Source organism: Talpa europaea, assembly GCF_964194135.1.
Source record: "Talpa europaea genome assembly, chromosome: 14".
Classification (NCBI taxonomy): domain Eukaryota; kingdom Metazoa; phylum Chordata; class Mammalia; order Eulipotyphla; family Talpidae; genus Talpa; species Talpa europaea.
Genome location: NC_140082.1, coordinates 29481871 through 29498453, shown reverse-complemented (window position 1 = coordinate 29498453; position 16583 = coordinate 29481871). Strand labels below are relative to the sequence as shown.

Below are 16583 nucleotides of genomic sequence, written 5' to 3'. Positions count from 1 at the left end.
CCCTGACTATTTAAGTACAACCTACATTGCTCCCTGTGACTCTGGAAAAGCAAGGTATTGGCCCTGAATGGTTTATGTTCCTGATTGACGGTCAAAACAACTGTTAAGCCTACTAGCCTTACGTACTTACTTTCTTCAATATTTTGGTTGACACAAGGTTTAATGTTTTACCGTTAAGTGGAAAATCACGATGTCTTGTCTTCCCTGTTCTCTGGTCACACAGTTAACCCCCCCAAAACTGGAAGATAAATTGAGAGCTGTGTTTCTACATCTGTTGGTTTGTAAAATTTGTGGTGTGGTTTCTTTATCATAATAAGGTTCTAGTATTTATATGGACACTAGAGGCAAAGAATTAATTTACCCCAGTTAAGTTGCTTAGTTTCTGGACTTCAGTTTCTTTATGTACAAAATGAAAATGGTTGAACTAAATGGTCTTGAAGTACATCATTCAGCCTCAAATATTACAAATAATGTAACTTATCTAGATAACTATGATTGTTGCCGTTGTTATATAGACTTGATATGTTGATACTATTCTATGGCTCTCTGCGCCCTCATAGCATCACAGAGTTCTGTAATAGATATACCTAAAATCTCATCATTTTAAAGTATGCTTTAAAGAAACTAGAATTTCTAACCAAATTGAATGTCAAATTTAAGAAACTGTGAGGCATGATTAAAAATCAGAAACATTCCAGAAATAAGACAGAATCTCATGGAGTTTGGGGTTTGCAGATACTATACATATCAAGAATTATAGTTCAGACCTCACACAAATTAGCACAGGAAACTTCCATCTAGAGGGTTCCTCTGATTAGGCAGACTGATTTTCCAAATATCATTTGAGCTAAGTGAATGCAGATAGTACCTAAAGATTGGGTAAATTGTTAGGATTATCTTGGGATTTTAACTCTAGTTAGAAAGAAGTTTGGTTTCCCTTGAGATGGTATTATTGTGGAAACTTGACAATTATGGGAGATGCTTGATGGGTGATGGTTGATTTAGGTTTTAAAAATCCAAAAGTAAAATTCACATGCCTTACATCCCATAAAATTTGGCTCAGTATGGGTGGAAGGTTGTCTGTGACTATGTGTCTCCCCGATGGGCATATCCTAAACACTATACTTTAAGGAGTACTTCAGTTCCAGAAGGCTTGTTTTGTTTTGTTTTTTAATTTTTAACTAACAAGAGAATTAAGTGTTCAATTCTTAATTAGAACAGAAAAGTACTTGAAACTCTGATTTTTTAGAGTAGATTTATTTGTCCCATGAATTTAAAATAGCAATGGAGCAACTGCCTAGAAATTGTCCTTTTACCCAAGAGTGTCGCTTGTATGTTGTAGATAAGTAGTGTAGTATTCCTGTAAAGATTGATAGTGAACTGAATCGCCTTTTTTAAATTTTAATTTAAAATTTTTACATTTTTTCAAATATAGTTGAGTTCCTTCTCAGTTACTCTAGATCTTGGGGGCTGTGTTTGATTTAAGGTGCTTTGTGTGCACTTTCATAGTATATTCAGAGATGAGAAGGAAAAGGGGGCTTACTTGTTAACATTGAAAATGATTCATCAATGAGATCAATCTTTTTAATTCTACCCTCTTTATTAAATGCTTCATGTAAATCCAAAATGTGTGTTTAAATTTTTTTCTGACCCTGCTCCATCATTGGCAATGCAGGGTTTATTGTGTAATACAGCCTGTCAAAAGAGGGAAATAAGTACACAGTGATCTAAATTAGCAAATAGAACTGTCTATGCCTTGCATAGTTGAACCTGGGTGATCTGAATGTTACAGTTTTCACAACAGATTTTTCTTTCTTTTCTTTTCTTTTTGGGTATATTCCTCTTTTTTTTCCCTCTGTGCCTTTTTCTGTTTAAAGGGAATGGTCACTGGGCCTCCCCGGTGGCGCAGCGGTTGAGTGCTGGGTTGCGAAGCTGCCCGCGGCCTCTGCGGCGCCGGTTCGATCCCCGGCTGCTCCCCGGCCACCAGAGGAGGGTCCCACATGGTGTACTTAGGTCCTTCTGCCTGCTCTGCTCCCCGCTCTGGCTCTGGTGAATTCTCTCACCCTCCCATGCTTCTGACTGTACCCAGTGCATGTATAAACAAAGCAAACAAACAAACAAACAAACAAATAAATAAATAAAACATGCCTCTATTAAATAAATAAATAAATAAATAAAGGGAATGGTCACTGTTTAAGGAAAAAACACCTTTTGAAATTTATTAAAATAAATTTCCCTTCCAAACAACAAAAAAAGAAAAAGTGAAATAATTTTAGATAATGGTGTTCCAAAAGAGCAAATGAGGAACTTTTGAATGATTTGATAGAGAATTCCCCCCCGCAAAGAACTTAAAACTTTAAAAATTTTAACTAAAATTTTTCCATGTTCAATTTATAAAATCATTCTAGTTGATATATAGCAAGCTTGATAATAAGAGATTACATATATTGGGTTTCTGTGTAGAAGTTGATGGTGATGAAAGTAAAACTTGGTGTTTATAGTAGATTAGGTATCTGATAACATTTATTTTTAAAAATCAGGAGAATAGATGTTTGCCTAAGCTCATCACTTTGACATCCCATGGGATGTAATCACAACCCATCAGATTCCCACTGCACAAGTGAAATACGCATCTCTAATGCCAGGGGTGAACATTTGGATAAAACACAGCGTGACTTGAAAGTGAAGTTCTGTATTTGCCAAGAGTGAGGAAAGAAATGGTGATATAATAAAAAACAAGGTGGAGGAAATCAATGAGTGAAATGGACAGCAGTTTGTGAAAATGCTGTGAAATTTTTGAAAACTAAGGCGCCCAAATTTTGAAAGCTAAGGTGCCAAAACTAAGTTCACGCAGTGAACTCTCTAGATAAAAACTGGGACAAGTGCTTCCCTGGTCAAGCCCCACACCATGTCCCTTACTCTTTGGAGAAAAAATGCTAGATAGCAGTGATCGAGATGGTAAAAACTCAAAGCCATTTCACCAAAGAAAGGACAAAAAAACTAGAAACATAGGCAGTTGATTCTTGTTATTCTTTCTTTTTTTTTTTTAAGATTTATTTATTTATTTATCTATCTATCTATTTATTTATTTATTTGTTTGCTTATTTATTTATTTATTTATTTATTTATGCAAGCACTGCGTACAGTCAGAAGCACAGGAGGGTGAGAGAATTCACCAGAGCCAGAGCAGGGAACAGAACAGGCAGACTGACGAAGTACACTGCTGAGGGGAGCAGCGGGCGCGCAAGAGAGGTCTGTCGTACCATGCAGGACCCTCCCTCGCCAGTGGCCAGGGATCGAACCAGTGCTGCAGAGACTGCGGGCAGCTTCACAGCCCAGCGCTCAACCTCTGTGCCACCAGGGGAGGCCCTTAAATTTTTTTTAATTGCAGTGTTACTGGCTTGTAAGTATATATGTGCTTCAGTTGCCCAGCAGTGTAGATCAGCATCAGCATCTGTAGAAGCCACTTCACTATCACCATCTCGTTCCCATTCACCTCAGTTACCCCATTCCCCGTTCCCTTCTGTGACCACCGTTTTGTTCTCATAGTCTAAGGACTTATTTTGTTTTGTTTAAGTTCAATTCAAGTGTACAGTATTATATTTCAACATCTGCATTATGATTGGTAGATTTCCATCTACCAGTGTACTCTTTGCCCGTTTAAAGATACCCCCCACCTGCCCTATCTTCCTTCTCTCTGGTTACCCCCATTCTGTTATCAGAATCTAAGAGTTTGTTTTTGTTTTTTTTTTTGTTCATTTCCTTTGTTTGTTTGTTTTGCATTTTGAAAGTTCAGGTTTATTTGGAAAAGGAGAAAGAAAATGGTGCCTGCATGGTCACAGGTGGGCAGGAGAGCTGCCCTTTGTTTCTTTGTACTAGAGCATTTTACTCTGTGGTTACCATGAGGTTAAGTTATAACTTGCTGGGCCTCCCCGGTGGCGCAGCGGTTGAGCGCTGGGTTGCGAAGCTGCCCGCAGCCTCTGCAGCACCGGTTCGATTCCCGGCTGCTCCCCGGCCACCATAGGAGGGTCCCACATGGCGCGCAGACCTCTCCTGCCGCCCGCTGCTCCCCTCAGCAGTGTGCTTTGGTCCTTCTGCCTGCTCTGCTCCCCGCTCTGGCTCTGGTGAATTCTCTCACCCTCCCGCGCTTCTGACTGTGCCCAGTGCATGTATAAACAAAACAAACGAACAAATAAATAAATAAATAAAACAAAACATGCCTCTATTAAAAAAAAAAAAAAAAAAGTTATAACTTGCTGTTTTTGAAAAACTTGTCAAAGAATTAGGATATAATTGCTCAAAAATGAAGTACAGTAACTCAGTCAAATGAAATGGATAAAAAACATCAAACAAGTTTTTGAAATTTTCAAAAATAAGTGAATGTCCCGAAGGCCACACTTTTGACAAGGCCTGGCTCTAAAAATACAGGTCGCTCCATTACTAATTTCCTATTAACTGTGGCTGTCCAGATTCCTGGTCTGTTACCTTTGGCAGACTTCTCTCTGCCTGGGAAATGATTGTGATTGGCTTTTAATGAAGGAATTCAGGGTGGACTTTGAAATCCCTGAGGTACAATGGAGCCGTTGTTAGTGGTGGGGTAGAACAAGGTAACAGACTTCTTAGTGGGACCATGTTTGTGAGCGTTCTTTATCGAGAGCCAGCATGTCATGCAGGGCCATTGAAGAGGCAAGGACAGGCTGTTTTGTTTCACTCTTTTAACCTGGCCTCTCACCCAGCCATTTTTGATTTTTGACATCTATATAGCTCAGTGTTTCCTTGTGTGGACACAGCAGGCTGTTTGAAACAGGTGGCTGTATAGTACAGCCAAGAGTTACTCTCCATCGGCTGCCATACACCTGCTTCTGGCACATGGAAACAGGAGCTGCCCTCTTGCCAGAATCCTGCAAGTGTATTACCACTACCCATGCAAGCAGACTGTGACTCCTATTTCCTGGCTGAGGTGAAAGCAGTGCTTTGCCTTTTCTCTTGTACTTCCAGGTATGTAAAACACATCCCCTGTAACTTTGGGGTTATCACCCTAAAGAGGCAGGGACTGGATCTGGCCTCAGGGCTTCACCTGACATTTGGCTCCTGGCTAACCAGTAAGGCAGTTTCGTGTGGATAGAGTTCAAGTTCATGTGTCTCTCTGGCCCAGTGTCTTACAGTCCTGGCAGAGCATCTGAGCTACCTATGAGTTAAGCCTGCCTCCCAGTTGATTGCCTCACCATCTCTTGCTTCACTTGGTAACCAGGCTAAGGACAGGCTCTGTTAAGAAAAATGAGGTACTCCCAAACTAAATGTTAGCTACTTTCAAGTCAAGGTTACAGCTGTGATTGCTGTGATCGTGGCTTCTCTGATTGAAGCAGAAGAACCACAGATGAACTAAGACTCTTCAAGGACATGAGGAGCATTCTGGCTCAGTAAACATCTCAGAGGATTGTTTTACCAAAACATTTATATTAGCATTTCTCTTTCATTTGTGTGATGCCTGAGGAATACTGAGCAAATTTGCTGTGAGTTCAGACTTTCAGATGCCTAGATGCTGTCATGCAGGGAGACAGGTTACCACCACTCAGTTTGAGATTTGAGAAGATAATACACAATCTTGACTCTGTGATTTTATTTCTAAGCTATAAGCAAACATGTAACCTTCTCTCTGTACTGTGATTCTTTTCATTGTTCTATTAGACAGGCATCTTAACTTGGGGAGCAATGGCTAAGCAAAGGGAAACCACTATAGCTTTGGTACAAGGAGGCTCCAACAGTGTTTGTTCACCTCAAAAAATCATCTGCAAAGAAGCAAAAGGCAGGGCATTTTAATCCATTAGAAAAAAAAAAATGTGTTTCCCAGCAGGCCTCACGGAGAGGGGCCTGTGTTGAGGGGAGACTGTTGCTGGACTCCCTTGTGCTGGGGTATATTTCAAGCTCCATCTTGACTCTGCAGCGATAAGGTCAGATGTGGTGGCGGTTATAGAGATATGATGGGTACAGACCATCATAATGCCACTGGCGCCACTGCTCAATGGCCTCCCGGCTTCTCTCCTCTTGCTCTGGGGAGGAGAGAGGGAGACATTATGTTAGGATGGGGAGGATTCCCATCTGGGAGCCATCAACCCAGTCTGCCCTCCCTGTGGTGACATGAGCTTGCTGCGCCTCTGTGCCTGGTGACACACAACATCCAGGTTGGAAGGGCCTGTGAGTACAGTTCACAGGCCTCATTTTATGGATCAGGCCCAGACAGGTGAAGGCACAGGGCTGCTGGCCAAGAGAGCTGAGGCCAGCATCTTGGATTCTAGTTCAGTCTCTTTCCTGTATAACCAGCAAAGGGGGGAAGAACTATAAGCTGACGCTAGCTCAGAGACATAGCAACTAAGAAACCAAACACAAAAGTAGCAACAAAGATAGACTACAAGCTTTACCATAGAAAATAACTTGGAAAGAATTGTCAGCTTCGAGTGATGGGATAAAAGTAATTTTTCCTCTATACTGTTCTATTTTCTAAGCTTTAAATATTAAAGCTAACTGGAAAAGGGAGGGATGGAACAAGTGCAGAACTCTTGGCAATTGTTGTTTTGGGGTAGTGGCTATATAGGTTTTGTTGGGTTTTTTTTTGATATATTTCATAGTAAAAAGCTAAAGAGAACTTAAGGGGATTTTTAATAAGTAAGAAAGTTCTGATTTTACTCTTTGATAAGACATGTTTCTGATCCTAGAGTTACATTATAACCAACAATTTCACTCCTGGCTCATGTGCCTAAAAATGAAAACAGGAACAAGTATACGAACCATGAGCTAGCTAGATGAGTAGGTACATGTGTGGGCCCAGATATATTCAGCCATAAAAGGGAATGAAGTTCTCATAACTGCGACAAAGATGAATGGACCTTGAAATACGCCAAATAAAGTGTCCCAGGTACAAAAAGAAAACTGCTGTGCGATTATTCTTCTTAGATAAAGTATCTAGAATAGGCAAACTTAAACAGAAAATGTGTTAGAGGTTGCCAGGAGGAGTAGTGGTGGGGGAGACACTGCATGCTGAGTGCAGACTCTCAGTGTGAGGTGGTGAAAGGGTTTTGGGAATAGTGAGGTGTAGTTGGACAACATTGTGCCTTGGAATTACTTCAGATGGTTAAGGTGGCAAATTTTATGTTATGTATTTTACCACATTTTTTTAAAAAAGCATTTGTGAAAGATGTCGGGAGGATGGGAAATACTAGTAGAAGACAATGTCACGGGTTAAAAACCAAAAAGATGTCTTCCTTGCTTCTGTTTTCTCATTGTGGGCTTCCTGATTTTGGTGCTAGTGCAACACATTCTTTGTTTCACAGGGCTTACAGGATCACCTGGTGGCCTCAGGGTATGGGAAAGACGTGGTCCCTGTGGTCCTCAGCACCCTTGAGAGCCAGGTGCTTGAGCAGGAAGGGCCACTTTGGGTATTGAGGTGCCATGGCTGCTGGAACTGTTTCCTTCCTATGTGAGCACGGAGTTAGCTCTACCCTGAAAATCCCCTTAGGGGCTTGGAACCCTTGTGCTAGCCTGTTGCTCAGAGTCAGGCCCCGGCTGTGCCTTTCTTTGGCTGTTAGCCTTTGCCCTGGTCAGCCCTCTCAGCCCAGATAGCCCAGCCACTCTTGCCAAACTTGAAAGCAAGATTTTTACAAATAGCAGTTTCTTAGGTCATTCATAAAGACCTGATTCTCGGATACTGTTGCTTTTAAGTACAGGTCTCTACAACTTATGACCAAGCGTCCTTCGTCCAGCCAGGTGTTGTGCAGCCACCCTTGGTAAACTTGACCAGGCCTCTGACCTTGAAGGGGAGGCAGATCTGTGTCACCTCATTGGTGCTTAGTATGGGAATGGGAGCTCAGTGTACTATGTTGGGGCTCCCAACGGTAGTTTTGAAAGGCATTTTTGCTTGAGAAACCAGTGGTTTTGGAGCCACAGGGAAGCTGAATGAGGCTTTGGCCCTTCGTGACCCCCTTGGAGGCCTTGGAGATGGGACCTTCAGGGCACTGGAAGATCAATCTTGTACGGAAATCAAGACCTTTTATCCACCTATGGATCTCCCTCAGCACTTGCTTTTATGAGTCAGGTCGCAGATGAATGCCCAACCACTCTGAATTATTCTAAGAATGGTTGCCATTGTATCAAGACAGCTAACCCAAACCGGGTTCTGCACAACAATAGCTGGGGACCTCAGAGAGGACTCAGAAGATGGATGCTCTGACCACAGAGCGAGGTTTCAGGCAACCCGGCTGCTGTGCAGAGTCCATTCCCAGGGCAGAAGCAAGAGAAGAGGAGGAAAGTTGGAATCAGCTTCACCTTTGTCAACATTTCTCCTCAGGCAGGTTGGGCCCGCTCTATCTCTTTGCCTCCTTTCATCAAGCCATGGAGACCCTCAGCCCTACTCTCCTCACCCTTCCCCCTGGGTCACAGAGGAGCTCCAGGACGTCTGCATGTTTGATCTCCCTTCATTTACAAGAACGGCAGCTTTACTGGCTGACACGCCTCAATGCAAACTCTTCACTGTGTCCTCACTATCTATGTATCCTTTCTCAGCCTCTCGTTTTGAAATTAGGATGGGAATTGTAAGGCCCGTCTGAGGATCAGATGATGCAGCGCAGTGCCTCATGGAGCAGGTGCTCCTCACAGCAGCTGCTGTCACTGTCCCCGAAGGCCTGTGTCCTGCCAGGTCTTCTCCATCTCTGGGCGACCTGATCATAGTCTCCTCTGGCTTTGGTGGAAGACCTGTCGGCACTTAGGTGCCTAACTCCTCACCCTAAAATTCATCACAAAAGAGAATGTTTCCACCCAGGTGCTAGGGATTTGGACCAGAGATATTTAAAAATGCCCCAAACAAAATGCTATTATTAGCACTATGAGTGAAAAGAAAAAAAAAATACTTAGAAGAATTTTGGAAGGCACATCCTAATTTTTTAAATGTTTTTCCCTAAATTGTTCACCAAGATAAATCTCCAGAATTATTTGACTGTTGCAACAGTGAGTTTTCCCCATGATGTTCCCTGGAAAGTTTGATTTGCTGAGATCCAAGCCTAACACCTCTCTGCAGGGCTCACCCAGGTGCCATCTGCAGAGCCAAGGGCCTAGCCTGCAGCCCCGGAACCTGAGGATTGTTTCCTTTTCACTGAGATGTCCAAGGAGGATGTCCATTCTGCCAGAGCAAGCAAGCTGATGATTCAGAACTGAAATTGCAGACTTTCTCTAACAAAGAAAACCTAAACTGCAGCCTTAATTAATGTCCAAGCTCAGGTGTATCTAGATTATTTAGGACCATTTCAGTTTGGGGGAAGACAAAGGAAGGCATGACATTCATGCACACATGTACACAAATGCACCTACACCTGCTGGTCTGGTCTCTATTAAGTGTTCCAATGAGTTTTTGCTATGGGTGACACTTGAGAAGGCATGTTATAGACACAAAGTCAAATTCAATCTCCTGGCAATGTGTGGTTCAAAGATACAGCTTCTCTCTACCCACATTCACCACATCCAGCTGCTCATCCAACTGGTGAAATCACTTCCTAGAGGGTGGTGGGACCTCAGTCTGCCCAGGGGGTAAGGGCAGGTATGAAGTGTGCTGATGGCTTGATAAGAAACTCTCCTTCCCTTTATTTGTTAATGAGTGGCAAAGGCCAAGGCTTAGCAAAGAATACACTGCCAGCAGTGAGGTAGGGCCCGCACAGAAACCTCAGCATGGGCTGTACATGTTGGCACTTACAGGTGGGAAGGGTCCATGGCAGGGCAATAAGAACAGTGCTTTCTGAGTTCACTTTTCCTGTTTTGCCTCCCACGTTAGATCTAAGATACTGGCTGTGGTAAATAAGGAAGTGAGGACCCTGGTTTGCCAGGATGAATAGTTCCTAGAATCATTATTACATTAATGTGAATCCAGGGCACTTGCAAGTGAGTTTTGAATTCCAACCTGACCCTACCAGAACTAACCCAGTAGTTTAGGCACTAAGACAGAGAATACATACCACCGCAGTGATCCCAAATGGGAGAAGGAAACAGTCCACCCCAAATTTCCCAACACCGCAGTCCCCAGCCAGTGCTAACGCAGGTGTTCTGTCCTCTACCGTGCCTACTCAAGTGCTAGAGCCAGGTTCAAGTTTTTTCACCCTTCAAGACAACTATAGGTAAGAATTGAAGGTACATCTTGCCTTACATCTCCAGTTTGGGGACAAGTAGGAGCAAGTTATGCAATTTCCCACAAAGCTCCATTATCCCAAAGACACTGACTCATGAGCTCTTACCATCATTTTGCTCCTCCACGAAGTTCTCATACTCGTTCCTTTGTTCTTCATAATACTCTCTCTGTAGCTCATCAGCCCAAAGCTTCTGCCTGTTCTCCGCTGGCAAAGGGGAAGAACAAGAGTTGCTTTGGGCAGCTGCCCAAATTTAAGGGTACACCAATTATTTGCCTAGGGAAGGCGTTGTTTGTGAGGGAGTAGGGGTAAGAGAACTTCACTCAATAGTTTACTCTTGACATGGACTTTAAACTTGAAGAACCAAGGAGGTCATCCCGTCAATTGCCTCATGTGGAAATAAGAAGATTGAGATCCCAAAGGATGAAACCATTTAGCTCCTCTCATAAAACTTGGTGTGTATCCAGATTCCTGAGGCTACTTAGAAACTAGAAATCTGAAGATCAGAAATGAGTTATACGAGGGAGTAATCCAAATTTAACTTCATATAAGTTAATACCTTAAATCTTTACATTGACATCTTCAATTGTCTGGAAGAAATTATTAAAACTCTCTTAGTTTCAAGGAATGTGTTTTAACCGGGTTTCAACTGGAAAAGTCCATGAAGGCAGGAGGGCCATGTCTGGTGCAGGAGGAACTGGGCCCTCAGAACACCTCGTGCTCTGTGACGCAATTCCCTCACACATCAAAGTGGGGAACACTGAGGTGATGTTGTCACCCCAACCAACTCCAATGTGCAAAAGCAAGTGGGTAAGAGGGGTTGATGAGAAGCCTTTCACACAAACCCCATCACATGTTACAGGGTTCTAGGGAGAAAAAAAAAAATCTTTACAAAATAATACGGTGAATTACCTCAAATCCTGGTAAGGAGCTTTTAATAAATTACATGAACTCTAGTAATTTATGTTATGTTTATGTTAAACCAAGACTAAAAATCAGGTTAATTGTGAATTGCTCTCAGTGCAGATCCTTTAGGTAAATCCATGTTTTCCCCACGCTCTGCCTTTGCCTAAGGGTTACAGGAATCTTTAGTTTGTCAGAAGGAATTGGTACTCATCCCCAGGCCCCACCCTTTGCCCCACATCCACACATTTCTTAGGAGGGATTTGGGCTCAGAGCAGTGCAGTAACCTAGCAAGGTCACAGTGGGCCAGGGCACAGCTGGGACTGGCGCCAGAGTCCCAGGTGCTCACCCTCCAGTACTGGCCCAGAACACACCTTCCCTTTTACAACTCACTGTAAACCCAGCTGGTGCCCCAGGTGCCATCTTAGCTACAGTGGGGGAACCAGGGAGGCGGAGGCTCTAATGAGCCACTGCCAATTCCTAAAGTATTTTCTATCCCTATGCACTCCAGTAAAATCTTCCCAAATCCCCCATTTGGAGGTGCGACAAATTGGGCTTGACTCAGCACTGACAGAATCTATTCTCAGGACAAGATGCTGTTTGTATACTGTGTACCCTCTGGCTAACATAGCCCTTCTCAACCCTTGCTTCAGCAGTTTAGCTACTCCCTGTAGTTCCCAGCGCCTTTACCCAGAAGCTCAGAGATGTCAGGTGCCTGTTTCCTAGTTCCAAATTCAAGTTTAACAAAGTGTTTCTTGCCCTTTGCCCAGCCCGTGAGGTAACCAGGTGTTGTTCTCCTGCCCGTGCCCAGGTGTAAGCCAAGTGATGGCAGCTGCCCTCAGGTGCAGTCCTGGGTATCACCAGGCTGTCCTGGGACCCCGTGAATAATGAGCTTCTGTCGAGGGGAGGGCCTCAGGTTTAATCACCTGTCTCCTGAATCTGCTCATGAGGATGGAAACTATTGCCTAAATTCACACCTGCTCCTCCACTGGACATCTGCCAGGAGGTTGCTTCTGATTTCCAGGAAGAATTGCCCAGCTTCCATCAGTTTTCAGTCTCTCTTAACCTTTGCTGACTTTTAAATCACAAGCTCTTTGAAGCCTGGAGATTTTCCCAGTGAGGTTAAACTGAGCCGATTTAAAAAAAAAAAAGAAAAGTTCATCTCCAAGCACTTTTGTCTCATCTTTCCCATCACTTGGAAGAAGTCCTGTTATTTTCCCAAGCAAGTTACCTTGCTGAGTGCAGGGAGGGACACAAAGAGTTTATTCAGACACACGCACAATAATAAATCCAGGCAGGGAACTGGGGAAAAAATCGGAGCGCTGAGTCCTTGGAAGAATCTAGTTCAGGGACAGCAAACGCAAGGGTGGGCAGTCAGAAGTGTGGATCCTGCCAGGCAGGGGACAACTTCAGGCTGAGGAGAGAAGCTTCCAGGCTCAAAAGCTCCCAAATGCGTTGAAAACGAAAACTTTTCTACACTCTGGCTGAACACCACACTTTCAGGGGTTTATGTGTAAGGAAACTTGGACAGCCAGAGAGGAAGTGGCTGAGGTCACTTAGCAGCAAAGCTGTCACCAAACTCACATTTCCAGTCTCCTGTCCCATCTGCTCTCATGCTCATTGTTGCTCTTGCATTATAGGGTTTTGTATACAGTACAGAAGCATTCACATGCCGTTTCCCTTCTTAGCTAGAGCCTATATTTCCCCCTTTATGTTTTTAACTTTCTGAAATCTGGATGGACCTCATCACTGCTAGATGATGTGGCACTATCCCCTGTGCCGGGGTGGATTCAATATACAACCTGCAATCAAGGAAATGTGGGATTTCAAATTCAGAGCCAAAATCACTTTGCTATCTGAGGGCCTCGGTGCAACCCAGCTGACTGTGGGGACATGGAACCCCAGGGCCCAGCAGAAAGCCACCAATATCCTTACCATTGACCTCATCTTGGGATTTGGGGGATCTCTTGCCGCGCTTCTTGAGGAAATTCGAGGCATCTGATTCTTGCATGAAAATCTTCTGTTCCTCAGCTAGAACCCAAGAGAGGTGGGTCTCTATCAGCACAGACACCCCAGGGCAGGAGCCCACCACCCTGCACCCCTCAGTGGCCCCTGCACTCACCTTCCTTGGCCTCTTGTTCAGTCACCTGCCTGGTGCCAACAGATGCACCAGTGCTCTCCTGCATCACTGTGGGGTGAGAGCACCAGGTGAGCGCTGCAGCTCCCCCAGGGGAACCCTTGCTCAAGCCAGCCAGGTCTTCCCAGGCCCTTGTGGCCACAGCCCAGTGTTGGGGCCTGGACCCTCACAGACCAGTCAAGAGCTGTTCTCCCCAGGAAACCATCAGGCACAGCATGCTGTTTTTCTGTGTTGTCTATATCTCTCTCCTTGCCTCCCCCCCCTTACACACACACACACACACACACACACACACCCCAGATGCAGCCCTCCTAACAGGCACCCTCCTTTCTATGTGGGGCACCTGAGCAGCCTCACCTAACTCCAGTCCATTTTGGGACCTCCCCATACTCACTGGCCAGAAACACAACAGCTGAAAGACAGGAGAAGAGAAGCAGTTGTCTCCAGGTCATCTTTGGAGAGGCTGAGGTCCGTCTCAGAACCACAGAGCCAATGGAGAGGATTCTGTAGCCCCCGAGGCTGCTGGGTCCACTTCTGTGTCAGGCAGGACAGGAGGGAGCCAGGAAGGGAGGGAGGGAGAGCCAGGAGGCTGGGATGCCACCGGGGGGTGGGGGGGGTGGGGGGGGTGGGAGGGGTCCTGGCTGAGACTTCCATTGGCTGCTCCTCCGGGAGCACCCGAGATGTTTTTGGCGCCTTGCAAACCTCACAGAAGCTGAGTCTGTCGTGGGGCTGGCTGGGACAGTTTTTAAAGTTTCCAAGATCCGCACCCAAAGAGGTGCTATTGGAATGTCCAGCCTAAGAGTCAGGATTCCAAAGACCAAGGGAACATTTCAAATACCCCCACACACACCGGGCATCTGCTGCAGGGAGGTGTGGACTCTCATTCTTGAGGCTGACATAGGATGGAGGGAAGAAGAAATCAAGGGGGACTGGGACCCAGATGTCCGCAAGTAGGGACCATAAATACTGGGAGACACCAGCACAGATGCTTTGGCCAGGCAGGCAGAAACCCGAGTACCCTGACCCATGCCCCAACTGATGCCCACTCTCCTACAAGACACAGACCCTCAGCCTGGGGTCTTGAAATCCTTTCCAGATACTTCCTCTGTGGCATTTGGGGGTATAGTGTGTGAAGAGCACCCCAGTAGAGCCTACTTCTCTAGAAGGAGACAGGTACTGTCCATGTAGGGGATGCCAAGAGAGTCATAGCTCCATGGAGCCATCGAAGTACAGGCCCTTTGGGGATGTATTTTTGACATTGTCTTTTATTATGAACCATCCTCAACTGGTTGGTACTAGCTGAAGAGCTTCACTTGGGGCATTGTTTAGAACTTTCCTAATGGTGACCGTCATTGGACCTAGAACACAGCCTGCACCCCCTGAAGCTCTCCTTTCATTAGGCTTGCATGGAACATCCTACTTGTCCTTGCACCATTAGCTGGTAATGAGGAAAAAATAACCAAGGCAGAGTAAACATAATAAATGAGTTGGTTTCCAGTGGAGGAGAGTGCCACTACTCCTGTACCAGCTCTTGGTGGCCCAAAGCCTACTTAGCACCTCCCCCCTCCATGATGCTGACTCACATCAACTGGGGGGTGAACTGTGCATGATGAACCCAGAAGGGAACATACCTGATGACACATCAGCAAGGATTTATCTATCAGATTAACTAGAAGTCACTGGGAGAGAGATACCAGGACAGAGCAATTTTGATGGGACTCTGGTGTGCAAGTGGCTGTGTGAAATACCTGTGGCATCCTTGACACCCTGATTCCTCTCACTGCCCTTTTAGTTCCATTTATTTCACCCACGTATTTAAGGAACACCTGCTTTAAGCTAGGCATTGTACTAGTCACTGGCTAACCAACTTGGGGTAAATCTGTCCTTTATGTAAACCCAGAGTAAACCTAGGATATGTCCCAGAGGAACCTTCCAGCCCAGGTTGGGCAGTGTGTCCACTGTACATGCAGAAAGGCTTTAGAGAAGAATCTCAAGCTTCAAGTATTTCTCTGAGATCCAGGCTGGGCAAAAATGGCAAGAAATTTAGAATTTACTGAGTAGAAGTTGGAGGCTCAAAATGGGAAGTAAGCTCAGTTCTGGAAAGATAAGCTTGCATTTCTTACATACCCAAGTTGGTGACCTAAGATTTCTACCAGCTGCTCTGATGGGCTCCAAGAAACTGATCGCTCAGTTCGTTCAGAACTTCCTCTCCCTCTACACCTGTTGGTGTCTACACTTTCCACTCTTCCATTCCCTTCCAGCCTCAGCTCCCTCTCCCTGGGTCTGCTCACCTGGCTGGCTATGCTCATAGCATCATACCACTCCTAGGAATCTACCCAAAGGACACAAAGCATTAATTAGAAAGGAAACCTGCACTCCTATGTTTATTGTAGCACTATTCGCAATTACTAAGATATGGAAACAACCTATGTCCCCAAAACAGATGAATGGATCAAGATGCGTTGTATATAGACAATGGAATACTACTCAGCAATCAAAAAGGATAAACTCATGCTATTTGCAGCAATATGGATGAAGCTAGAAAGGGTTATGCTCAGTGAGATAAGTCAGAAAGAAAAAGAAAAATATCGTATGGTTGCACTCATAGGAGGAATATAAGGAAACCGAATAAAGGGTAAAAAAAAAAAAAAAAGACAAAACTTGCAAGCAAATTGTAGATCTAAGGCATATAGATCAGGAAGGAAAAAGGAGAGGGGGTCAAAACAGGCGAGGGAAGAGCGCAAGGGACTACAGTGATGGTTCACAGGTGATGTGGTGGGAGATTTGAGAGGATTTATTCATTTGTTGCACAAAGATGAATAACAATGTAAGAAAAATAAATGTGAAAATAAATAAAATATTTAAGAAATAGAATCAATAGAACTTGGTGACTAAATTAGCTAGGGGTGCTTATGAACTGGGAGTTGTGCATTTCAAATGGCTCCCACAACTCTCATTTGGATAACAAGGTGGATGGATGGTGAGATGATTCAGTGAGGTAGAGAAAATAGAAGAGAAAGTTCAATGGACATGACATTGAACAAATCAAGTACATAGTATTTGTGGGATTCAAACCAGGTCTGATGTTAAGTCCAGGGTTCTTTTCATTTTCCCATAACTATGATCTTTTGAATTTACTAAACCATCACCACAATCAAATTTGGAACACTTTTGTCAGCCCCAGAAGAAACTCCGTACCCATTAGTGGTCACTCCCAATTTTCTGCAAGCCCCAAAACCCTGGGCAACCAGTAATCTGCTTCTGTCTATGGATTTGCCTGTTCTGGGCATTCCACTAAAATGGAATGATGCAATGATATCGCCCATTGTGATGGACTTATTTTCACTTTAGACTTTTTAAGATTCATTCATGTTATAGCA

The 16583-nt window shown here is 44.3% G+C and overlaps 1 protein-coding gene across 1 annotated transcript; it reads right to left on the bottom strand.

Annotated features, from left to right (window-relative positions):
- Positions 1-5952: 5952 nt before the first annotated feature.
- UCMA (upper zone of growth plate and cartilage matrix associated) lies at positions 5953-13655 on the bottom strand (the record flags this gene model as incomplete). The annotated part of the gene is made up of 5 exons (XM_084253028.1): positions 5953-6050; positions 10272-10370; positions 13002-13097; positions 13189-13254; positions 13598-13655. The coding sequence occupies 5 exons, from the start codon at positions 13653-13655 to the stop codon at positions 5953-5955; spliced, it is 417 nt and encodes a 138-aa protein (XP_084109154.1).
- Positions 13656-16583: the final 2928 nt, after the last annotated feature.